This window comes from Cibotium barometz, chromosome 38 (assembly GCF_041138505.1).
Source record: "Cibotium barometz isolate CiBa-2024 chromosome 38, ASM4113850v1, whole genome shotgun sequence".
Classification (NCBI taxonomy): domain Eukaryota; kingdom Viridiplantae; phylum Streptophyta; class Polypodiopsida; order Cyatheales; family Cibotiaceae; genus Cibotium; species Cibotium barometz.
The window spans coordinates 15803422-15830664 of NC_141083.1; the positions used below are offsets into that span (position 1 = coordinate 15803422).

Here is a 27243-nt window from a genome sequence, read left to right on the forward strand (position 1 = left end):
CAAGCCAAAAAGAACACTTTGGTTGCCACAACAAGAGAAATGATGGTGAATCGTGTACTTGGTTGGGCTTGATCAAGGGCAAACATGGGTGTGCAAAACATAAGAGAAAGTTACTCAGTGAAAGAAAAATACCGAGGTTTAGTGTAATTTGAGAACTTTATTAAAGTTGAAAGTCTCCACTTCAGAGCCAAAGGGCTACATTGACTTGTCCGGTTTCGAACCTCGCCCCCGCACAAAAAATCCTTCGATACTATCCTCCTTTGCCAGAAGAAAAAAAAATGAAAGCCTCAAAATATGCAAATGTGACAAAAAAAACCTTCTACTTTTGGATAGTTTCTTTAATAGTAATTTATTATTTTGGAAATGAAAGTATTAGCACTTTTTATTTCGCTTGGGGCCGGGGGCGGACGGGCGGCCCCACTTGGGCGCCCATGTCCTTCGGCTGTCCGCCCTGACCGGACAAAATATGGTTGTCTGGGCTTGTGAGGGCATCTTTAACAACGCGAACTTGCCAAGCTGCAGCTACATTACAATATGCTTGACACAATTTTTTTCTTAGGACACTAACGCTACCTAAAACCCCTGCAGCCCTATCGTAATGCGGAGATGGAAATCTTCGCCCCCTGCCCAGCGCAGTTAGTAGCAGCAGATAGCTTAACACTATCAAGAACACACACCGAGCGTTCATGGAAGGAGTACCTCAGGGATCCCTCCCAGTGTTGGGACAACCTGAACAGAAAAGTAAGTGAGTGTGCTATTTCCTTCCTCTTTTTGCACAAGGCGCCCTCTCATTTAGATTGTTGAGTCCTTTTCTTGTGTTGCAGACAAACCCAAGCGCCCCAGATTTCAAGCACAAGCTTGCCAAAGGGTCGTCATTGATGTATGGCCCATACAATCCAAATTGGGTCAAAGAAGACATGCTAACACTGCAGAGAACAGAAGAGCCTTGGGTCATCAAGGGGATGGACATGGCACAAGAAGAAGTGAAAAAGAAGAAGAGCGACAACAACCTTGGTGGTGGTTGGAAGATGCTCAGCTTAGAGCAGGCACTCACCTCTTTGGAAGAAGGGATGATGCCTTCAATTGAAGACTTTGTTTACATCTTGCACAAGTGCAGAAAGCAAAGAAACCTAGCATATACAAGGCGCTTGCATGCCTACATGCGAAAAAGGGGCCTGGAAGCTCATACATCACTTGGTAATTACCTCGTCTCAATGTTGGTGGAAGTTGGAAACATGTGTGATGCCCAACAGGTTTTTGACAGGTTAGTGTATCGGAATGACTGCTCCTGGAATGCTCTCCTCACAGGTTATGTCAAATGTGGGGAATCACAGCATGCTCTCATCCTTTACCAGAAAATGCAGGAGGACGATACTGTACATCCTAATGGGTATACATTTGTGCCTCTATTGAGGGCTTGTGCCAATCTGAAAGATCTGGAAAGTGGCCGAGAACTTCATAATGAGATTGCCAGAAAGAGATTGCTGGAAAAGGACCCGCTTCTTGGCAACACCTTGGTCAGTATGTATGCCAAATGTGGTTCGCTTGCAAAAGCACATGAAGTATTTGACAAGCTTCCAATCAGAAATGTGGTATCATGGACTACACTAATCACAGGATATGCCGAACACGGGCGTGGTGAGGAAGCACTGAATTGTTTTGAACAGATGCAACGTGAGGGTGTCTATCCAAATGCTGTCACCTTTCTTTGCAGCTTGAAAGCTTGTGGAATTATTAGAGCCTCTGATAAGGGCCGAGAATTACATGCTGAGATTGCTAGAAAAGGGTTGGAAAGAGACCTTCTTGTTGGCAGCACCTTGGTTGATATGTATGCAAAATGTGGCTTGCTTGCAAAATCCCAGGAAGTCCTTGACCAGCTTCCAGTTCGAAATGTGGTCTCGTGGAACGCACTAATCGCAGGGTATGCTGAACATGGGCCTGGTGAGAAAGCATTGGACTGTTTCAAACAAATGCAAGACGAGGGTGTCTCTCCAGATGCTGCCACCTTTGTTTGCAGCTTGAAAGCTTGTGTCAGCATAGGAGCCACAGAAAAGGGCCGAGAATTACATGCTGAGATTGTCAGAAAAGGGTTTGAGAGAGACCTTCTTGTTGGAAGCACCTTGGTTGATTTGTATGCTAAATGTGGCTCGCTAGTAGAAGCACAGGAAGTGTTTGACAAACTTCCAGTTCGAAATGTAGTATCATGGACTGCTTTAATCGCAGGATATGCTGAACGTGGGCATGGTGAGGAAGCGCTGCAGTGCTTCGAACAGATGCAACATGAGGGTGTCTCTCCAAATGCTGTCACGTTTGTTTGCAGCTTGAAAGCTTGTGGCAGCATAGGAGCGACAGACAAGGGCCAAGAATTGCATGCTAAGACTGCCAGTAAAGGGTTGGAAAGGGACCTCCTTGTTGGCAGCACCCTGGTTGATATGTATGCTAAATGTGGCTTGCTTGCAAAAGCCCAAGAAGTGTTTGACCAGCTTCCAATTCGAAATGTAGTCTCATGGACTGCACTGATTGCAGGATATGCCGAATATGGGCATGGTGAGGAAGCACTGAATTGTTTGGAACAGATGCAGCGGGAGGGGATTTCTCCAAATGCTGCCACATTTGTTTGCAGCTTGAAAGCTTGTGGCAACTTAGGAGCCACAGACAAGGGCCGAGAATTACATGCAGAGATTGCCAGAAAAGGGTTGGAAAGAGACCTCCTTGTTGGCAGCACCTTGGTTGATATGTATGCTAAATGTGGCTCAATGGCTAAAGCCCAAGAAGTGTTTGAGAAGCTTCCAGTTCGAAACGTGGTCTCATGGAATGCACTAATTGCAGGATATGCCCAGCTCGGAGAAAGTGAAAATATTTTTCATATCTTTGACAGAATGGTAGGAGAAGGTATAAAGCCAAATCTGATCACATTCGTTAGCGTTCTTAATGCATGCAGTCATGCAGGTCTAGTGGAAAAGGGCCAGAGGTATTTTGAGGCCATGAGCAAAGACTATGGCATCATCCCAACTTTTGAGCACCAAAGCTGCATGGTTGATCTCCTTGGCCGTGCAGGCCAGCTGGATAAGGCAGTAGCTCTGATCAAAAAGATGCCATTCCATCCTGATCTTCTTGTGGTGTGGCATACAGTGTTGGGTGCTTGTCGAAAGTGGGGCAATGTGGAGGTTGGAAGACAGGCCTTTGAACATGCAGTGGGCTTAGATGAAAAGGACGGTGCAGCTTATGTCTGTATGTCTAACATCTATGCAGATGTTGACATGCAGGAGTATGCAAACACGGTGGAGGCAATGACTGTGAAACAAATCACATGGAAGAAGCTAGGATATAGTTGGTAAACTGATGCCGGCACTAGGGTATTTACTTTTATTCAGGATAAAAGACATTCCCAATGTTACAAAATCACTAGCATGGAAGAAGCTAGGATATAGTTGGTAAACTGATGCTGGCGCTACTGCGTATTCATTTTTGGTCGGGGATACAGGACATTGCAACAAAATTCTTCCTCAAATGAAATAGGGTATATTACAGATGGGTATTGGGTGTCACAGGACATCCAATGATGCAAAGAAAGATGTGTTACTTGGGTACAGTGAGAAGTCGGCTATCTGAATGTTCCCTAATAAATACATCCAATGATGCAAAGAAAGATGTGTTACTTGGGTACAGTGAGAAGTCGGCTATCTGAATGTTCCCTAATAAATACACCCATGTGTGGTCAATTATTCTAGGGCGTGTCAATCATTTGGCTACAGCTTTTGTATTGAGGATAGAATCAGCAAAGGCCTCTTGTTAGAGGTTCAAATTGCCTTGTGCGGGAGGATTTCTATGAAGGTATTTTGTCCAGTTGTTGGACAGGCTGCACACGTGGACTCGCTGTGTATGGCTGTCAATGATCCAAACGTTGAATCCTTAAGCCAAGAAGGGTTTATCTAGGTTAAGCAATTTTACCCAAAGAGATCATATTGAATCAACAGAACATAAGAGGGAAAAAGACAGTTTGCAATCAATTTTGTAGCCATTGTGATTGGAGATCAAACTGTTGTGATGAGTCATCTGAAAGCTACACGCCATGTATAGGACACTTTTTTGGAGATGTAACATGAGGGATTGATTTGAAAACATCACATTAGTGTAGCACCTTGCCATTTATGTTGAGGAAGATCTTATTTGAATCATTCTAGAGCTTAGCTTGGATGCACTTTTAAGTGCTTTTGGCAGATCCTATCGCCAAAAAAACTCTTGCATTTCTATTTGCTGATGATCTTACCCGCAATTACCCTGCTAGATATGAGTGAGGATGCGTCTGTATCCAATATATTTTATTCTAGGTGGGATCCTATGGCTCAAGTGCTATGTAGCTGGTGCTTTGGGGCACCATAAGGTGTTGCCAATAGTTCAAGAATGTTAGCTATGAAGGTGCATAATGCCGTGGGGATGTGAAGACTAGTTTGGAGGAGTTGGAGATTGATTGATACATCCCTGGAGTAACTGCATGAACCAGCCCTTGGAGTACCTGTGTGAATCTGCAGTTGGAGTAACCGTTGGTGCCAAGTCAAGCACTCTTTGGACGGTCTCCCCGGATCCCATTTCAATATCAAGTTGGTGTGATTGAGCAATGAATAGGGTAATAGATCGTTGTGCATGGATTGGGATGGGAGTGTGGATTTACGAGTGTGGCCTGGGTCCTGAGTATATGTAATCTAGTACTTACTGGTGTATGTGCAATAGTACTTGAACTATGACGGTCTCGAGTCTAGGATATTTGCCATCTCTGCTGTAAGGTCTCCAATAATTGTAGTTGGATCTGTGCGTGTTTCATCTCTTTGGATGGGATCGAGGAGTCTTTTGACTCCCCATTTTCAGAACCATGCCCTCAGATCCACATCCAGTGGTGAGAATTTTGCTTTTAGTGGCGTGTTGTTGCCTTGATTTAGCATGATCTTGCTTCCCATGCTATTCACGGCAGTCCGTATCTTTGACTTTGATCATGTATCCGTATAACCTCTCCAGAGCTACCAACTCTAGTGATCTAATACCAGTCTCTAGGAGCATGATTAAGTATTGGGTACAGGCATTCAACCCTAAGTGGCGGTGCCAAAAACCTTGCAAAAGGCACATGTACTATCTATTGTGTGTCAAGTAATGATGGGTTATCAGATGTCCTTTGTGTACTAGCAGATAGAGGAACCTGCTCTTTGTTTACAGCCATCACACAGCCAGAGGGTTCACTTTGATCGGGCTAGTCTAGTCATCTTAGATGCTAGCAACAATGTTGTTGGGAGAGATACAAGGTGCAACAATATATCTGAGTTATCAGCAATAATAGAGCTAAGTTTCCTGTAGAGCGTGTACATGCTGACCTTTGTGGTAAGATGTTTAGCACTACACGAGGTGAGTCTTTCTAATTTATACTTCTAATCAATGAATTTAGTAGGAAGTTGCGGTGTATATTCTTTGGGATCAGGCAAATGCTTTTGAAAAGTTCAAATTATGACAAAAGTTGTTCGAGAATGAGACGAGAAAGAAGCTACAGAAGTTACAGACATACTGGGGTGGAGAGTACATCATTGGATTCAATGCGTACTATTGCAAGAAGCATGGGATCAAGAAACACTTGACAATTACTCATACTCTTAGTAAAACGTATTTAAGCTTCTTTTTGTGATCTTTTGTGCTATAAAGAAGGACCATGTCCCCCCCATTCATCTCTTTGTCTTTGAGTTGGTCATCAAACCATTGCTTGCACCTTGGTTTCTCTACAATCATACCATACATAGCTCTTAGACGCGTCTCGTCGAGTTTCTCGAGCTCAAGGAGTCGATCACTCATAACATTGCTAGTGAGCCTTTCTTGTACCGCAGTAAGCTTGGTACCAAGAATTCCATAGGCATGACCGCTTCAATTCTATATGTAAGCTAAATGGTGTGGTGTTAATGGCAACTTTGTATATTGTGCGATAAGCCCATAGTGTAGCTGAAAACTTAAGTTCCTAGTTGTTGTGACTCGCCTCTACAGTCTTGGTGATGGCACATAGAGTTTTGTTAGTGCTTTTTGCTTGCCCATTAGCTTGGGGATAATAGGGTGAAGATTAATGATGTGTGACCAAGAATTCTTCTAGCAAGAATCGTATCACCTCAGGTGCCATTGTCACTGACAAGCTCAAGAGGACACCCAATCGAGTGATTGCACACTCATAAAGAAATGTAGCCATGGACCTTGCATGGCTCAAGCTTCGACCCATTTTGTGCAGTAATCCGTTGTCGCTATGATATACTGGGCTTGGGTGTGTCTGGCAGCAATCGAGCTAATGGGACCGATGGAATCGATGCCCCATTTCTCAAATGGTTGCAAGGACATTACAAGATAGAGAGGCATCCCGTCCTTATTGTGCGGAATTGTGATCCATTGGCATTTATCACATCATTTGACATATTTAGCCGTGTCTCTAAACAAGGTTGGACACCATAAGCTTGCCAAGAGAATCTTTCGAGCAGTGGTATTTATTTTTGCGAAGTGTTTGCTTGCAACCCGAGAGTGGACTTGTTTCAAAATAGATACGTATTCATCCTCACGGCGTCTTCTCATTATTCCGTCTTTTTCTTGTTTGTACAATTTCCCCACCATCAATTGATAGGGGGCCACCTTCTTAATAGGGCGTCTTGATCGATCCTTATTGATCGATGCTTCGGTGGGTGAGCCATTAGTTAGGAAATGTGCAACTTCCTCTCCCCATTTTTAGGAATCAAGCATAGTTGGAATAGGGGACCATCTAGCAAGTCATCATCAACTCTTACTGGCAGTTCTCCATTAGGAATGCGTGACATGTGGTCGGCCAGCACGTATTGAGAACTTGTGTATTGTGATAATAAAATTAACCTCTAGTAAAATTAGGAGACATTTGGTGATTCTACCTGTGTGGTGCAAGGTTTATTCACCAGATAAAGAAGCGCCTGATGGTTCTGCAAAGAAAACAAATTTGGTTGCCAAAAGGTAATGACGATACTTTTTAACTCTATAGACCATGGCCAACCCTTCTCTTTCTGTGGTGGTATAATTTTGTTCTGGTTCGTTTAACTAGCGAGCTGGCAAAGCTAACAGGGAAGTCCCTGTTATGTTCTCCAAGTTGACCCAGTACACAATCAATTGCGAAAGCAGAAGCATCTATGTGGATATGAAATATGATTCCCAATTGGGCTCATGAGTAGCTTTCAACCTACCTTTCTCTTCAATTTGGGTTTGGATATTGAGCCAACCTCTTGGGTAGACAATTGGGGTCTATTTGCTCCCTTGTTTTCGAGGAGAGGATGGCAATATCTTCTCTTTCTCAGATGAGAAAGATGACATGTTTGTAGTGGTCCCCTCGTCGGATCCAAATTTTATAGTAACACAGCTATCTCCCTTGCCGATCTTTGTGGCCTTTTTCTTTCGGGTGCATGTGTTTGCATGTGTTTGCACAGGAACTTCCTTAGAAGACAAGATCCTTGCTATCTCCCTTGCCGATCTTTGTGGCCTTTTTCTTTCGGGTGCATGTGTTTGCACAGGAACTTCCTTAGAAGACAAGATCCTTGCTTGTTCTGGGGTTCCCTGCTTCTGTGAAGTAGATATTTCAGAGGCAGTAGCATGAGCTGCAGCTTTCCTCCTACTTTGCATTCGCGTGACTGCGTTGAGAGGCACTGTGTGGATGAAGCCATTGCGTACGCTCAACAAGTTAATGATGGTACTTGGTTTAGCTTCATTTTTCTTTCCAAGTACACACATTCTCAATGGGAAATCCTTGTACATGTGGTCGATCCTACGACTTGTGCACAAGGGAGTCACATGAGTACTCGCCATCCCTTTCTTCACCAGACATTCACCTATTCGGTGAGGTCCAGCGTAGTGATAGCATTGCATAGGTGGTCATTTAGACATACTATTCAAGTCTTGCCCCTGCAATGTTGTGGGTGCTAGGTATGCGGGATACATGTGCTCCCCCTCCATCACATAATGATTTAGCATTTGTGGGGGTGGGTGCAAGAGGCTAGGGTTGGGCCACTCAAAGCATGGAGTGACAACATGGGTGTGGGTCACCATCCTAGGGCAATAGCCAAGAAGAAGGCCATGGAAGCTTGGGCATGAGCACCAAGAAGACATGAATGTCTATAGAATGAATATGATCAAAAGGGTATAATGTCCATAAGCCCTATGACTAATATAGCCCAAGCCCCCCCCTCCCAAAAAAAAAAGTATACATGTAAATGTCCCTAAGCCCAATTGCCTAGGCCCCATTCCCCATGTGCATGTGTAACCAAATCTACTTCATTACAAACCATCCCCTCGAAATCGAAGGGTGGTTGTGCAAAGAAAAGACATATACAAGTGGCTAGACCCCTAGGGTCAAATGGAAAGGATAAAGGGTTCCCATCGATGATGAAGCTATCTATGCAACCGCTTGGACTAAAGGAAATATGAGGTATGCAAAATACAAGGCAATGGTCCCATGATAATCTGGTGCAAGTGGAGAGGATAAGAAACCATTGTTGATGATGAAGCTAGGCAAGTATCCTCCAGGATCTAGGGGATATGTATGGTATACATCCCGAACCATCAAAAAGCTACAATGGTAGTAGCTCCTGGGTCAAAAGGAAAGCTCAACTCCGTAGCCGAAGTAATGGTAGCTCCTGGATCAAAAGGAAAGCTCAACTCTGAAGCCAAAGTAATGGTAGCTCTTGGATCAAAAGGAAAGCTAGACTCCAAAGAGATAGTAGCTCTAGGGTCAAAAGGGAAACTCGTAAACCCATCCTCATGACCACAGTGTAAATCTAGCACAAAAGGTATCCATCGAAGAAGCTCGAAACTCCTGGCCATAATGTCAAATGGTCTTGGCATAAAAGAATCATCGTGTAGGCCAAGACTGGAATATATCATAGATGCATCTGAATGTCGAGCCATATATCCAAAAACTATGCTCCTCAAATGGCAAATAATGCATCCAAAAGAAAATGTCCTGGCTCCAAAGAACATAGGCTCGTGTCGACATCTGTCGGAGCCAAAAGAACATATCTCAAGGTCGGCCTCATGTAGAGTCAAATGTGAACTCAGGCCACCATCACATTGAACGCTACAAGAGAGATAAGTGGTATCAACCAACTCACTATTAATGGAATCTCCAAGGCCACTAAGGTTATCCCCAAAAGTATAGACAATCTCCATCAATGGTGTCCCTACATGACCTAAATCCCATGATAAATCAATCTCCAATAACACTGGATCTAAGAAAATACCTAGATCAAATGTAATACTCTCGAAGTCAATGTCATAGGATATGCTAAAAATATGATTGATATGCATACTCCTACGATGTATCACCTCTACGAACTTATCACTACTTTCATGCACTATCCCTGACTACTTAATCACAACAATTTGATCCACATGAATGCTGCCAGGAATGCTATGAAAACTAGGAGTAGTGGTCGTATCCGAAATCTCTCCACATGTGACAACTCCAGAGGAGTAGCCCAACGTATCTAATACTAGATCCTCGGGTCTATGCTCCTCATGATCTATGATGTGCTCATCAACATGTGAAGTGTCATCCCCATGTATAACCATGGATGTATGACTAGCCAAATGATCATGACTAGTCATCAAAAGCCCATCAAGATCATGGGATGCATCACTATGGTCATCACTAGGAATAGAGATAGGTAGCTCTATGATGCTCACAATGCTCGATGTGCTAGCTGCCATCTCTGCCCTCAAGATCATGCCCACATGATCTAACTCACACACATCCCTCACTATCACTATCACATACATCATCATCATGCACGTATGTATCAATGGCATCATGTGTGCACGTGTATCACTATCATCATGTGTATGTGCGTGCGATACATCAATATCATCATGTGTGTGTGTGTGTGTACAATACAACATCATCCTTATCATCCCTATCATAATACAATGAATGAGTTAGTCTAAGTAAATGAGAATCAATGAGATGATGGCTAGTCGATGTTGTGGGTGAGTCATATAATCTCTCAAGGCCCATGCGAACACCACTGTGATAGTGACGAAAGTGGCAGCATGCTCGATCCATGTCCTCCAAGGATCCAAACCTGTCATGCCATAACTCAAAAAATGTATCCCATGAATGATCACTATGATCATCACCTATATAATCATTTTAGTCATAGCATGAACATCATCATCACTATCCACATCATCACCCCCTGAATGCATGTCATAATGATACCCATCCTCAAGTATATAGTCATCTTTGCTCACAATTGTAGGGCACTCAATCAAATCCCCACATACATCATCCCATGCAAGCAATGCTGAACCATCCCTGTAAAGATAACCACATAGATCCTCAACAAAATCACCATATGTAGAACGTCTGGACCATCTAGCACAGACATTCCCCTCATCAAATAAGTGTCTAAACTGGCTAGGCAACAACATCTCAAGCTCAAACATCCATAAGTGACATGAATATGATGTGTCATCATAGCATGATGTCGATGAAGAAGGATCTAGAGGTCTAAGCCGCGATGTGCCAAATGTATGTATGAACTCGGCAAATGATATGCATCTCCTCACCTGAAATGGCAAATCAAGATGACGAGCATAGAGCTAGAGTGATAGGATATAAGGCGATGCCGCACGATCAACGTCTGGGATGGGGTCATAGTGATGTCGACGATGATGATGGTTGGGTAGCACGGTAATCGTAGGCGGGGTAGAGGTAGTAATGGATCCCCATGTCCTCCGCCAATGACCGAAAGTGTGAAAATACTCCCAAATGTGCTCAAGAATGCCACACCACGTGTGGAAAAGCACCGATATGCTCAAATGACTTGCCTGCGCACACACAAGGGGTCCAAAATGCACGTGTGAACGTCCAAAATACACTAAACAAGGGCTAAGATATACGTATGAATACCCCAAAAAATATAAATGGTAAAAAATATACGTGTGAACGTCCAAAATGCACAAAATCGGCCACACAGTACACTAACCACCCCTAGAAGCTCAAAGCATATGAATAAGATACATGTGAGAATGTCCAAACAAATCTAAAAGAGTGTGAATAACATTCACAATGTATGTGAACTACCCACATGTAGCATGTGATCAATGAAAAAGAACCCCCAAACTAGTGTGTGAACACTCAAAAATGTCTACCATGCACCAAAATCTCACACAACGTGTGAACAATCTCAAAAAGCTTAAGGGTGAGGAAGCGTATGGAATGTAAGTGGTCAAAAGCACTAGAGAGTGTGGGCTGGTAGGACAAAGATGGCAAAAGGTTTGGCTGGCCAAAATGGAATGGGAATGGCCCCATAATGTGGAAAGGGGTCAAACCCTAAGTTGGGAACTATAAGGGAAAAAAGACGCAAAACATATCCTTTCTTTCTCTCTTCCAAAATTTCACCACTTCTCCTCCTTCACGCTGGTGGCGGCAGCCAGTCCAGTTTCCTCCCTAGAAATTTTTCTGGTTGCTGTCCATGGCACTTGCACTGATGAGAGCTCATTACTCGATGAGATTACTAGGGCTTAAGCACAATGGCTGCTACGCTTTGCTTGTGTGTTTTTTTTTTAAATTTTTTTAAAAAAATTGCTCTACTGCGCTTCCTTCTCTCTCTCTCTCTCTCTCTCTCTCTCTCTCTCTCTCTCTGCTGTGCTTCCTTCTCTGGAAAATACCAAAGCTAACCAAAATGCCAGGGCTGTGTCTGATCCGTGTAGATCCTCAAAGAGGCGATGAAGCCGTCAATCGAGAAGTTGTGTTATAGAGAACCAAACGGTGTGTGCTGTAGAGGACTAGACGGTAAATGGTTAGGCACTGCAGGCATGCTGCCGAGCTGCAGATGAGTGTTATCTGGGAAAGTACAGTTGCGCTGAGCCGCAAGGCAATGATGCGTGATGTGCTGCCCACGTAAGATGCACTGTATGAAATGTAAACTAAGCATGGACGATGTACTGTCTCTCTGCAAAGCATGTGTGATGAGATGAACTTCAAGCTTGTGTGATGAGATGAGTGTGGTTTCTCCAGCGATGCACAACTTCTGCTCCTTCGCTAGGCTCACTTCCATGAAGCACAAGGCTCCCTTTTGTAGAGTGTGATCTGGTCTTCACATCACACATTTTATCTTCCACCCAACAAACAAGAAAGCCTTAAACACGTGAGGCTATGGTGCATTCCTTCAATCCTAGCTACCCGTGCAAATTTTACAACCATCTTGGTTTTGATTACACGTAACACCTTAGTTGTTGCTGATTGTGATAATAGGGTTTAGGTGTGTACTGTCTTTCTCTGTTTCCCCGAATCAGAGGGGAAGTGATATGCCAATCTAATCTCCACAATGTGCTTCCACAGAGATGTAGATCTAGTGTTACAATGCAGATTTTTCCTTCTTTGCTACTCGCCACACTTCTAACCCTATCTTGCTATACTAGACAAGCTCAGCTACCTTTTGTGTTGTTTGTTAGTATTGGTACTCCATATCTGCAATGCTCTATAATTTTGTAATGCTTTGTGTTTCTTAGATCAATGGTGTTATTTTACTTCTCTTCTATAGATCTAGAGCTTGTAAGTGTGTCCCAATTTGAGAGCATCAAGTAACTTTCTATTTCGAAACCACAATGTCCTTTGGTGTACGCCGCACACTGGTTAAGGCTAGAGGATTGGGTTCGACTCCTAGTGGGGCTTTATGAGTATCAACAAACAGTTGCAATAAATTTTTATTCAATAGTGTGTTCATATATCATTTCATGCCTTGTATACACAAAATGTAAAGATCTTATATAAATTTCAAGAAATTCAACTTTAGGAAAAGATTAAGGTTTATATTAACTCACTAGCATCATTTCTTGTCTTAAATTTGAAGAAGTTTAAATTTTTTGTATTTTCTTGAAAATTTACACCAAGTGTACTAAATTGCACATAAAATCTTGTAAGTTTGTAACTAGTACAACAGTTCAGCACTACACTTTGCATAGTTTTTTTAAAAGATTATAAAGATTATAAATTTATAAGAAAATCTACTTATTCTGTAATTTCTTGGATTTTTAGTAGCTTCTTAAATTTTTTGCATAGTAACAAACCCTAAAGCTCTCTCTAGATTCAAAACTAAGGAAAAATCTAAAGGCTCTTACTAAACTATGAAAAGGTCTAATATATTTTTTTTCAAAATCAAGAAAATTAGATTTTTAAAATCTAGGGTTAATGAAGTGATGAAAATGATTCAATAGGTCAAAACCTAGGCTAGGATCAATAGCTCAAGCTTTGATACCAATGTAAGAGACTAGGGTTGGCTACTGAAAAAAGCATGGAGTGACAACATGGGTGTGGGTCACTATCCTTGGGCAATAGCCAAGAAGAAGACCATGGAAGCGGACATGAATACCAAGAAAACATGAATGTCTATAGAATGAATATTATCAAAAGGGTACAATGTCCATGATCCCTATGCTTAATATAGCCTAAGGTCCTTTCCAAAAGTACACATGTAAATGTCCCTAAGTCCAAGTGTCTAGGTCTCATTCTCCATGTGCATGTGCAACTAAATCTACTTCCTTACAGTGGGCTATTGGGTTTAGGGGGCTCAAAGACGGTGTTGTTGGTCACGTCGCCCTTCTCACCTTTTTTGAAAATTTTTGTCAAGATTAATTGGTGAACGGGAGTCACTTGAGGTACAGGAGGTTGTGGTGGAAGGCCTGGGGATGGCAAGGATACTTTGGATACCCTTATTTCTCACTAGGCCACTTCGTGGTCAGGTTGAGGTGCATTGTGCTGTGCTGGTGCTGGTGTTGGTGCTGGTAAAGCCATCGGTTGTCTTGGATTAGGCGGCAAGGCTTGTTGTAGAGGGCTAACTTTAGTAGCCCTTTGGTGGTAGCAGTTTGATGTTTCGTGATTGCTCCATCTTTGGCAGTAAGCAGAGTAGAGAGTTGGTATGGGTCTCAAATGTGGACACTCCGTAGTACTAGTGTGGTTTGCTCAACAAATTGGACACCACACTAGTTCTCTCTTTAGGATAAAGATGAGGTTTCTCGACCTGGTCACAACCTTGACCTCTTCTTCATTGTTGGGTTATTTGTTGCATTAATGCGGCTGTCCCCCAATCCCAATTGTGGGCTTGGATGCCTATGCGAGGTGTATGTGTGAACTAGTACATTTTGGGGACTAATAGCCTAAATCAATCTCCAGTAAATGTCTATTAGAATGAAGAAATATTCTATCAAAATAAATCTTAAAAATAAGTGTCATATTTGTCAAGCATTTCTTGAGACGAACAAAATGATGTTTCATAAGCATTCTCTCTCTCTCTCTCTCTCTCTCTCTCTCTCTCTCTCTCTCAAGTCAACTTTCCAAGTCAAGAGCTTACCTTAGCCTTGCCAAAGCATGTGTCGTTGGGCCATACTTTAGAGCTGCAAATTACAAGTTTTCGATATGGGTGCGCTAGCTCATCCATTGCATCTTGTCACACACATTTTTACTTGCTCTTCAAGGTCTTCTTCTTTTAGACATCTCCTTCTGGTTTATTCTTTTTTAGGGGCTATTGCAGCCTTTGAGGCTTACGCCTTAGGCTCTTTCTCTACTGGCTTGAAGTTGAACCCTATAGTATTATCTACTTCTTGGGAGCCTTGGATGTTCCTTTGACTATTGCCCTTGTCTTGGCTTGGATCCTTGTGATGGCATTAAGGAGGATTGCATGAATAAGTCCTCCTTGTATCCTTGACAAGCTAAGTCTTTGAAGTGGTAAAACATGCTTCTGCCCCCAAAGGGAAAGTTGTCACTTTGTGGGGATAATCCTTGCAAGCTTGTTAATATTTGCACTTATAACAGTGTGCCACTGTAAGGGATTACATCGGGGTTTGAAATAGGATTCGAAGTGCTTGGAGTACTCTGGGGATTTGGTGCAGGGTCTTTGTGAGGGCACTCCACATTGCGGTGTGGACCTTTGGTGGTCTACTTACCATATTGCGGTCTCTTGATCTTTGTTGTTGCTGGCTGTATTTTTTTAGTGAGTATTTTCAAGCGAGTGCTTTTTTGGTGTTTAGGCGAGCGGATTCTCTCTCTACACTTCTTCTATCCGTCTACTCCTCTCCTTCTATTGTCATGCACGTTGCGACTCACGGTGATAGTAGAGGAGAGGAGTAGATGAATACAAGAGAACTACACACATTGCAACTAATTTACAACTATCATTGCAACTCATTTACAAAGTCACCATATTATGATCTTAAACTTCCATTATATTCTTAAGAAAACTTACAAGGCCACATCATCTCTCTACTGTCACGCACATTGCGACTCATGGTGACAGTAGAGGAGAGGAGTAGATGGATATAAGAGCACTACACACATTGCAACTCATTTACAAATATCATTGCAACTCATTTACGAAGTCACCATATTATGATCTTAAACTTCCATTATATTCCTAAGAAAACTTACAAGGCCACAACATTACACGACAAACACCTATGACATGACACTATAATTGCTACTTCTTCACAAAGACGCTATATGAAAGCATTTTGGGCCTCAACTATTATCCTGGCCTTTTCCATCTACCCTAACTGGTGAATGAAGGTGGCAACTTCAGCTAAGAGCATCCTCATTTGCCTCTTCAATGATGCCAAAAGCTCTCCATATCTCAATGGCTATTGTTGCTTTCACCTTTAGCATGTTCTTGTCTGTAAGGTCTAGCGCTTGGCCTGTTTTGAGCTTCTTGTAGAGCACATGCACTTTAGACGTTTTTGTCCATGCTTCTATAACGGCATTCGATTTAGGTTTCTTTTATTTGAGGTGCATGAAAGATTTAAGAGCTTTACTTAATATGCTTGCAAACGTAGTAGTATTAAAGGGATTGCTAGATGAAGCCATGACAAAGGACTTTAATTAGAGCCTATTGCAATACGAAGATATAAGGGGAGGGTGGTGTGGGATGTGTCTAGAAGAAGAGTATTGGAACATGGCAATCTCTACTGTATTTATAACTTTCAAATGAATAAAACATACTTTTTTGAGCACTAGAATTCTTACTTTAAGCATAAGAATAACTACTTTAAGCACAAATATTATTTTAATGTCTGGGTCAAACTCTCTCTCTCTTTCACTCACTCTCTCATGTCGTTGAGATCTCACACCAATTGCTCCATCTCTCTCAAAAAACAATGCCATGGAAGAAGTAAAAAAATTTCCATTGATATAATATGAGCGAACAACAATAATGTCTAAAACCAATATAATTCTTTCATTACAAGCTAGTGAAATACATGAGTAGTACAGACACCGGCGGGTGCCGGTGGAAGTAGGGAGCTCTACCAAATGGTGCAGGTGTGCGGGTGGGAATAGCGGCCTCACAAGATCAAGCCATGGTGCCCATGATGAGGGAACTGCAAAAGAACCCACAAGGGATGTATGTGGCATGAGATGTCGATATTGGGGCTCCATTAAAACACCAGTCCCCCCATGATGAGGTAACTGCATAAGAACCCATGAGGGATGAATGTGGCATGACATGTCGATATTGGGGCTCATTTGGAACACCCGGTGGACATGACGAGGCACTTAATTGTGTTGGGTTCATGGGTACTAGGAGGAGTGGACCAGTCCACTCCAAAGTCACTTTTTCTCCCCCTTCCCCTCTATGTGTTATGTTCTTATAGTAGAAAATAGCTTAATCTTGTACACTCTTTCCTCATACCTAGAAATATTTTGATCTTCTTAACACTTCCTAAAACCTCATGTATAGAATTTTATTTTTAGCCTTTTGTGCTTAGCTAGAGTATAAATCTACTCCGAAATTGCCCACTAAGCTCCATAGAAGCTAAATCTTGCAAAAAGTGGAAATGCTTATAGTGAATCCATAGCCATGCAAGGTTGTAGCTTAAACCCACCAAGGAAGCTATAGACCTATTAATAGAGTAGATTGAACCATAGAAGATAGTAAAATTATGTAGCCCGTGGAGCTCTAGAGAGTGTAGAGGAGCTAATAGCCTAAATCAATCTCCAGTAAATGTCTATTAAAATGAAGAAATATTTTATCAAAATAAATCTTAAAAATAAGTGTGTCATATTTGGCAAGCATTTCTTGAGACGAACAAAATGATGTTTCATAAGCATTCTCTCTCTCTCTCTCTCTCTCTCTCTCTCTCTCTCTCCCAAGTCAACTTTTCAAGTCAAGAGCTTACCTTAGCCTTGCCAAAGCATGTGCTTTTGGGCCATACTTTAGAGCCGCAAATTGCAAGTTTCCGATATGGGTGCGCTGGCTCATCCATTGCATCCTGTCACACACATTTTTACGTGCTCTTCAAGGTCTTCTTCTTTTAGACATCTCCTTCTGGTTTATTCTTTTTTTGGGGCTATTGCAGCCTTTGAGGCTTGCGCCTTAGGCTCTTTCTCTACTGGCTTGAAGTTGAACCCTGTAGTATTATCTACTTGTTGGGAGCCTTTGCCCTTGTCTTGGCTTGGATCCTTGTGATGGCATTAAGGAGGACTGCATCAATAAGTCCTCCTTGTATCCTTGACAAGCTAAGTCTTTGAAGTGGTAAAACATGCTTCTGCCCCCCAAAGGGGAAACTGTCACTTTGTTGGGATAATCCTTGCATGTGGCATGAGATGTCGATATTGGGGCTCCATTAAAACACCAGTCCCCATGATGAGGTAACTGCATAAGAACCCACGAGGGATGAATGTGGCATGACATGTCGATATTGGGGCTCATTTGGAACATCCGGTGGACATGACGAGGCACTTAACTGTGCTGGGTTCATGGGTACTAGGAGGAGTGGACCAGTCCACTCCAAAGTCACTTTTTCTCCCCCTTCCCCTCTATGTGTTATGTTCTCATAGTAGAAAATAGCTTAATCTTGTAAACTCTTTCGTCATACCTAGAAATATTTTGATCTTCTTAACACTTCCTAAAACCTCATGTATAGAATTTTATTTTTAGCCTTTTGTGCTTAGCTAGAGTATAAATCTACTCCGAAATTGCCCACTAAGCTCCATAGAAGCTAAATCTTGCAAAAAGTGGAAATGCTTATAGTGAATCCATAGCCATGCAAGGTTGCAGCTTAAACCCACCAAGGAAGCTATAGACCTATTAATAGAGTAGATTGAACCATAGAAGATAGTAAAATTATGTAGCCCGTGGAGCTCTAGAGAGTGTAGAGGAGCTAATAGCCTAAATCAATCTCCAGTAAATGTCTATTAAAATGAAGAAATATTTTATCAAAATAAATCTTAAAAATAAGTGTGTCATATTTGGCAAGCATTTCTTGAGACGAACAAAATGATGTTTCATAAGCATTCTCTCTCTCTCTCTCTCTCTCTCTCTCTCTCTCTCTCTCTCTCTCTCTCTCTCTCTCTCTCTCTCTCTCTCTCTCTCTCTCCCAAGTCAACTTTCCAAGTTAAGAGCTTACCTTAGCTTTGCCAAAGCATGTGCCGTTGGGCCATACTTTAGAGCCGCAAATTGCAAGTTTCCGATATGGGTGCGCTGGCTCATCCATTGCATCCTGTCACACACATTTTTACGTGCTCTTCAAGGTCTTCTTCTTTTAGACAACTCCTTCTGGTTTATTCTTTTTTAGGGGCTATTGCAGCCTTTGAGGCTTGTGCCTTAGGCTCTTTCTCTACTGGCTTGAAGTTGAATCCTGTATTATCTACTTGTTGGGAGCCTTGGATGTTCCTTTGACTATTGCCCTTGTCTTGGCTTGGATCCTTGTGATGGCATCAAGGAGGACTGCATGAATAAGTCCTCCTTGTATCCTTGACAAGCTAAATCTTTGAAGTGGTAAACATGCTTCTGCCCCCAAAGTGGAAACTATCATTTTGTTGGGATAATCCTTGCAAGCTTGTTAATATTTGCACTTATAACAGTGTGCCACTGTAATAAGGGATTACATCGTGGTTTGAAATGGGATTCGAAGTGCTTGGAGTACTCTGGGGATTTGGTGCAGGGTCTTTGTGAGGGCACTCCACAATGCGGTGTGGACCTTTGGTGGTCTACTTACCATATTGCAGTCTCTTGATCTTTGTTGCTGGCTGTATTTTTTTAGTGAGTATTTTCAAGCTAGTGCTTTTTTGGTGTTTAGGCGAGCGGATTCTCTCTCTACACTTCTTGTATCCGTCTACTCCTCTCCCTCTATTGTCATGCACGTTGCGACTCACGGTGATAGTGGAGGAGAGGAGTAGATGAATACAAGAGAACTACACACATTGCAACTAATTTACAACTATCATTACAACTCATTTACAAAGTCACCTTATTATGATCTTAAACTTCCATTATATTCCTAAGAAAACTTACAAGGCCACATCATCTCTCTACTGTCACACACATTGCGACTCATGGGGTGATAGTAGAGGAGAGGAGTAGATGGATATAAGAGCACTACACACATTGCAACTCATTTACAAATATCATTGCAACTCATTTACAAAGTCACCATATTATGATCTTAAACTTCCATTATATTCCTAAGCAAATTTACAAGGCCATAGCATTACATGACAAACACCTATGACATGACACTATAATTGTTACTTCTTCACAAAGACACTATATGAAAGCATTTTGGGCCTCAACTATTATCTTGGCCTTTTCCATCTACCCTAACTGGGGCGAATGAAGGTGGCAACTTCAGCTCTAAGAGCATGCTCATTTGCCTCTTCAATGACGCCAAAAGCTCTTTATATCTCAATCGCTGTTGTTGCTTTTGCCTCTAGCATGTTCTTGTCTCTGTAAGGTCTAGCGCTTGGCCTGTTTTGAGCTTCTTGTAGAGCACATGCACTTTAGACGTTTTTGACCATGCTTCTATAACGGCATTCGATTTAGGTTCCTTTTATTTGAGGTGCATGAAAGATTTAAGAGCTTTACTTAATATGCTTGCAAACGTAGTAGTATTAAAGGGATTGCTAGATGAAGCCATGACAAAGGACTTTAATTAGAGCCTATTGCAATACGAAGATATAAGGGGAGGGTGGTGCGGGATGTGTCTAGAAGAAGAGTATTGGAACATGGCAATCTCTACTGTATTTATAACTATCAAATGAATAAAACATACTTTTTTGAGCACTAGAATTCTTACTTTAAGCATAAGAATAACTACTTTAAGCACAAATATTATTTTAATGTCTGGGTCAAACTCTCTCTCTCTCTTTCACTCACTCTCTCATGTCGTTGAGATCTCACACCAATTGCTCCATCTCTCTCAAAAAAAATGCCATGGAAGAATTAAAAAAATTACCATTGATATAATATGAGCGAACAACAATAATGTCTAAAACTAATATAATTCTTTCATTATTTTACAAGCTAAATACATGAGTAGTACAGACGCCGGCGGGTGCCGGTGTGGTGGAAGAAGGATGGTGGTATGGGGTAGGGAGCTCTACCAAATGGTACAGGTGTGCGGGTGGGAATAGCGGCCTCACAAGATCAAGCCATGGTGCCCATGATGAGGGAACTACAAAAGAACCCACAAGGGATGTATGTGGCATGAGATGTCGATATTGGGGCTGCATTGGAACACCAGTCCCCATGATGAGGTAACTGCAAAAGAACCCACGAGGGATGAATGTGGCATGACATGTCAATATTGGGGCTCCATTGGAACACTAGGTGGCCACCATGACGAGGCACTTAACTGTGTGGGTTCATGGGTACTAGGAGGAGTGGAGGATATTGTGCCCCCACGTCCATCTACTTCTCCCATCGAGTGTACTCATTGACCTCATCCCTGAAAAATTGGTTACCCAAATCATCGTGCAAAGAGGCAAGTGGTCGCAGGCATGAACTAAGGCACACCTTGTTGCTCTCCACAGCTGATGCAATGTCGTTGTAGTGTCCTGCATGCTCTAGCCATGGTCCCAATACCGGGCAAAGTAATCTAGGATTGCATCCCGTGAGATCGGTGAACGTCTCGAGACGAGTAACCACCTGTACCATAGTACAAGCTCACAATTGGCATATATATAAATGGACGACAATGTTTTAAGACAATGACTATATAACAATTTCACTACTCAAATTGAGCTATAATTACCTTGTGAAAGGCTCACTACGCTATAGATGGGATTCCCGTTCGCATCCAATTGGTATGGCGAGGTTTCCTCCTTTGGTTTCGGGTCCAAGAAGATATCGTCGCCCACCTCGAAACCTGAACAATATGCAGTTACCTCACCTCCCTACTTGTCATACTTTGGACGACTGGACATACTCTCACTGGTGTGCGTGAAGATAGCGATGACCAAAATAAAGACCTACGTGCACACACTAGTAAGTACACTAGTAAGTACATTAGGGAGAGAAATCATTGAGCTTCACTTTAATAAAAACCAGAGAATCCTATGCTCACCTCTTCTTGGCCATCTTCTGACATGACATACAGATATCGTAGGAAGCGCAAGAACAAAGCCTTCGAATATGAAGTTCCAAGTTCTTGCCTCCCGCATAACAATCCCCAGCTGCTCCGCACGTAGACTGCATACCATAGTATCGTCGGCTTGTAGGAACTTTGCAGCAAGCACAAAAGCCGACTCCACAAGCACCTCCCTAAAAAATTCCATTGAGGAACCACAACATCATCCTTGCGGAGACATGGATCTGTAGGAAAATCGGCCCACACCAAGCGCAGGCCTCCAAGGCTATCAAAGGCGTCTATGCTTCCCCACCTCATTAGAGATTCCATGAATCGTTGCAATACTACAAGATTCTTAGAACAACAAAGCATATAAGGTGAGTGCAAACACTATAATGATGAATGGAGAGAATCACTAGCACGCATGAGAGATCGTATCTGTGTTTTTGCTTCCCAAAAGCGCGAGATGGAGGTGATCAATGTTGGAGCTCAAAACCAAGTGCAGGTAGTCCACCACAATGGGACGATAATCTTCATTTAGACAACACCAAATATATGCTATTGCCGTTGATGAAAAAATGAACTATTGAATGTTTAAACATGTTAAGTTCACTTACTAGATCCCAAGAGGTCCACCTTGTCTTCTTTTAAACTCTCCGACCCCTGCCCTTTGCTCTCACCATGTGAAGGGGTCACCTTCTCTTCGCCCTATGCGTGGGACTGCTCCTCATCGTCATGCTCATCACCCTTAGAATGGCTATCCTCAAATTCCTCATCAATGTCATCCCCTTCCCACTCTAGCCGGGACCTTTTTTTGGGCATTGGTGTCTTGGTTATGGACGATGGAGGCTCCTCGTTTGTGGATTTCTTACCCTTTTTCTTCTAGGGGGGTGATTGCTACTCGGTGGTAGGCTTCTTGTGCTTTCTGGCTATTACATTCAACCAACATTAGAACTTTAAATTCCCAAAAAACAACCTTCATACTTCATACAAATTAAATAATGTACACAATGAAACGTACTCTGAAACTGCTCTACCTCCTCTGGAGGAAACTCCCCCTCTAGGTAGTCTAACCACCATGGTAAAATTATCCATGTGTCTTTGCCCCGAAGCTCATCGATCCACTCTTTGGGGTCCAATCATGTCTCCTCTGCCTCAGATAGCATCCAAACTTTGAAGGGTGCTCGGGAATGTATACTCGATCACATACACTACTCTCCACCACTTAATATACAAAAACATTAAAGAAGTCTAAGAAACCAATATAATAAGAATAATAACTTCTCCTTCATGTAAGGCGAAAAAAAAGAGTTGTGCTACTTCATACCTTTACAAGATGCACCGTGTTGTGCACGACAGGTGTGGTTGCTGGGGTCAGGATCCAAGGTGGCATGTATTTGTACTTTCCACCTTACGAATGCCTTCTCAAAAATAACTTTGAAGGGTGCTCGGGAATGTATACTCGATCACATACACTACTCTCCACCACTTAATATACAAAAACATTAAAGAAGTCTAAGAAACCAATATAATAAGAATAATAACTTCTCCTTCATGTAAGGCGAAAAAAAAGAGTTGTGCTACTTCATACCTTTACAAGATGCACCGTGTTGTGCACGACAGGTGTGGTTGCTGGGGTCAGGATCCAAGGTGGCATGTATTTGTACTTTCCACCTTACGAATGCCTTCTCAAAATATGAGACTTCCTATAAGATTTCAGGGCATTCGTGATACCTACCCCAAAGTCCACTATGGCACTCTTGTGCATGCCGGCTACTACAGCACGTGAGTCCACCTCCAACATTGCGCACAATTGTAGTGTGTACTCGGTCAATTGGAATCACTACACATGATGATGGATCCACACGAAGAACACTTTGTTGGATGGCAGAATCTGCGCGTCCCTTATAGTGAACTCACTACCAGCAGCCAATATGTCAAGGAGCCTACATTTCTTGCATTGTGAACAAGCATTATGTTCATAGTTACTTTAAAAGAAGAATTTAATGTGTTAAAAGAGTTAGAGATCTTACTCTCCATTTGAAATATGTGCTCGAGCAATCTTTGCTAGCTTGGTAGTAGTGAATTTGCCAGCCTTTTCACCCTAGCCTTGGTACGAGATCACTTTTTTGAAAAACTCTTTTCCATAGTCGGGTTGGCAATTTGTGCCAGCTCATGTCCCCTCTTAGTGAAAAGTGCCTCTCTCTCCTTGAGGACATCACTGTAGTTCTTGTTGAATATTTCTACATTCATTTGTATTCTCTACTCCCTGGCGCTCAGGCAAGCCACTGATCTTCTCTTGGTATGTGGCATCGAACTCCGACTGCAATGTGTTTATGTTTAAGAAATATATTTCAAAATCAAAACTTGCTTTGAGAAAGAGGCGCGCACACACCTTGAAAACTAATTATGACAGGAGTGCCACGGGAAGATTTAGCCACTTGGATCTATTAGGTTCTCGATGAGTAAGCACTTTCTGGGCCCATGCATGATCAGCATCATTGAACTTTGATAACAATTATTGTGGATCAGCAAGACCCACACGTTGCATCATAAATATATCATGTGTCATTGTGTTTCGGCACATTAATGGTAGTGACCTTGAAAATTTTACATGCATTTTAAACAAGGTAAATGATGACATATAAAATGTTTGTTCATTTCATACACAAAAAACAATGTACAATCCACTTACTTATTGATCACATGCGCAACACCAACAAGAACTCCTCCTCCTCCTCCTCCTCCTCAAGGAATCGGACCACTCTGCAATTCACCTTGGGAATCCTCTCTCTTTCAACTCGATTGGTATTCACCCATTCTTGCCAAGATTTGAGTCCATGGTTGCCATCCCAAACAACAAGCATCTTCCCAACCATCCTTCAATCTCCTCTAGTATCATGTCAAACTCACCTAACAACGATAGGTTGTGACCGGCTGCACTTCGACGGATGAATGGAAGGGGTGCTTTGCCAGGGAATCCCTCAAAGACAATGAATACCGCCATTGTCAATTGGTATGTGCTCTCCTCGATGCTTCTAATTAACCCCTCAATGGAATCCATGTTCGTGCGAAATGCCATGTTTGCAGCAGGGAGGTGACAAAGTGGCACTCTAGAAAGGCGATTTTGGTTATCGACCCAAGTGGTCCTCCACCCAATTTGTGGAGATGTGTCAATCAACCACTTGGTCGAAACTCTCTTTTATACAGAATCCTCTTCTTCTATAATCATGGCACTACTATTGGCCACATGATTATCGGCAGGCACTCAAGAACCAACCCCCATAGTCAACCACAATTGAGAGGTGTTTGTTACCTTGCTTGATGTGGCCAATTGTGACATGCCCATGTCATGTGATAGTGAGATCTCATCTTGTGATCCGGTGAATCCCTCGATTGCAAATGAGTGCGTGGAGGCATTTTTTCTTGAAGAGTTCTTAAATTGATAGGCAACCATATTTAAGAATAGTTCTTAAATTGATAGGCAACCATATTTAAGAATAGTTCTTAAATTAGTCTTTAATCATGATTAATTATTGATCCAAGACATCCATTCTTTCAAATAAGATGTGATGCAACTCTGTAAATTAGAATTGCATTAAATATGCACATAGTAATTATTATGCCATTTATATTAATCACAAGAAGATTACCTTGAGAATTTGAATGATTGAATCAACTTGGGTTGTGGAATGTGTAGTTGTAATGTTGAGAACCTTTAATCCATCACTGGCACTCTGTATACACCACTGGATTCTCCAATTGATCGATTGACGTGTTGGGGATGGGCTGAGGGAAGAGAGAGAAAGAGTTAGGGACAAGAGGAGAGCAAGTTGAGGGAAGAGAGGGACAAGAGAACGTTGAGGGGTGAGGAGAGGGCGTTGAGGTGCGAGAGAGAGAGCATTGAGGGAGAGGGCGTTGAGAGCAAGAGGGGGCATTGGGGGGGGGGGAGAGAGGGGCGTTCAGGGCAAGAGAGGGGTGAGATAGGGCATTGAGGGTGGGAGAGGGCATTGAGGGTGGGGGAGGGGTGCTTGCATTGAGGGCTCACAAAGTGTGACCCTCCACTGGCTGTGCAATGGCTTTAAAGTCGTTGCACAGCCACATAGGCCGTGTGGCCTGTGTGGTGCAAGCCATGCTGAGTGGCCTGTGCCGCTTGCGTGGCATGCGACATAGGACATGCAATGATGCTATATGTAATGCCCGCGTGCAGGCATTACACGTGGCGATGCCATGTGGGCTGTGTAGCCCACATGGCATCAACGTGTGTAATGCCCAACTGCTGCGGGCATTACACGTGGCTCGCCACATGTAATGCTCATACTCGGGCATTACACGTGGTGATGCCATATGTAATGCCTGAGTGCGGACATTACGTGTGGCGTGCCACATCCAGCCACGTGTAATACATGTGGTTGGGTATTACACGTGGTGCCAGTGACTTGGTGCCATGTGTAATACACGTGGCTACCACATAGACTGTGTAGTCGAACACAGTCCACGTGGAGTGCACAGTGCACTCCACGTGGTAGCCACGTGTAATGTCAGAGTGCAGGCATTACACGTGGGCTGCTGCCACGTGTGGCGTTTGCATGCGTGGCACATGGCACAACCATGCGGTGTCGCTCGCATGCCAGCCACACAACATGGCGTTGTGCAATACATGGTCGCGTGGCTAGCATGCCACAAGCCGCAATGTGGTCTACGTGCCACAGGCCACTCAGCATGGCCGATGGCATGCAAGCCATGTGGCCTGCATGCCATAGGCCACACAACTTGCGTGGCCTGTGTGGAGGGCCCAAAAAAGCCCTCTTCCCAAGCACCCCCTCCCCTCTGTATTCTCTATCCCTCCCTTTCCTCGATCAAAGCCCTCCTCCCAAGCGCCCCCTCCCCTCCCTATCCTCTATCAAAGCCTCGCACCCTACCTCTCCTTTTTCAAAGCATCATGGCCCATTCCACCTTGCCGTCAGTGTGTAGGTGCCCCAACTCTCTTCCATCAACGCACCCTCCCTTTTTCCTTCATGTCATGGCCACACCATCATTAGTGGAGCTAACCATGAAGTGTATCATCTTGTAAGGATACATGGCACTTGATGAGATGAACAAGAAGGACTCAAACAATCCAAACTTGTACCAAGCTAGAGAGATTTCAGGGAGCCTATTATGGGAATTAAAGCAAATAATCAAAGCAAAGGAGAATGACCTTGCAACAATAGATATGTTTGAGCTCATAATATTAAGCACAATTGCTTACTGGAGGACATATAGAGTCATCAATGATGAGAATGAGCAACTAATTAGGAATTCTACCCAATCAATTGTTGCGCGTGTCGCATAGCCTAATGAGTGTGTTTCCTAAGTATTGAACATAGTAATAATGATGGCGCTACTTCATAATGCCAACTTCTTCGATGTAGTAATAATGTTGGCACTACTTCATAATGCCAACTTCTTTAATGTGTTTGTTGAGTTTTTTATAGCTTAATGATGATTATGTTTTTTGATGTTCATCTTGTAAATCACGATGAGGGAGAGAGAGTAGAGAAAGAGGAGAGATATGAGGGAGAGAGAAGACGAGAGAGAGAGAGATAGAGGAGTGATGGAGAGAGAAGAGGGGAGATAATGTAGGGATGCTAATTTTTAGATATATATATATAATATTTATATTAAAGTAATATTTTTTTGAATTAATTTTTTTTAAAAATAATAATTGATTTAAAACGGTTGAATTAAAAATGGCCAACTTATTTAAGGGTGTTAATCACCATTCAATACTTGTGTAATCCCTACCTGTTGTGACATTCTTTCTTATTCTTGTGTACTTCTTTTTTGTTCCTCTTTATAATGAGCTATGCAATCACATTCCCATCTTCTAAGAAGAAT

At 42.6% G+C, this 27243-nt stretch overlaps 1 protein-coding gene across 1 annotated transcript; it reads left to right on the forward strand.

Annotated features, from left to right (window-relative positions):
* The first annotated feature begins 487 nt into the window (after positions 1-487).
* LOC147616392 (pentatricopeptide repeat-containing protein At2g33680-like) lies at positions 488-4127 on the forward strand. The gene is made up of 2 exons (XM_086777458.1): positions 488-741; positions 825-4127. The coding sequence occupies exons 1-2, from the start codon at positions 607-609 to the stop codon at positions 3336-3338; spliced, it is 2649 nt and encodes an 882-aa protein (XP_086633584.1). The 5' UTR covers positions 488-606; the 3' UTR covers positions 3339-4127.
* Positions 4128-27243: the final 23116 nt, after the last annotated feature.

Bases quoted from the DNA above. Each gene is read 5' to 3' on its own strand.
- LOC147616392 (XM_086777458.1), top strand. From the start codon at position 607: ATGGAAATCTTCGCCCCCTGCCCAGCGCAGTTAGTAGCAGCAGATAGC. The intron at 742-824 runs GTAAGTGAGTGT...CTTGTGTTGCAG, and splicing joins GGGACAACCTGAACAGAAAA to ACAAACCCAAGCGCCCCAGA.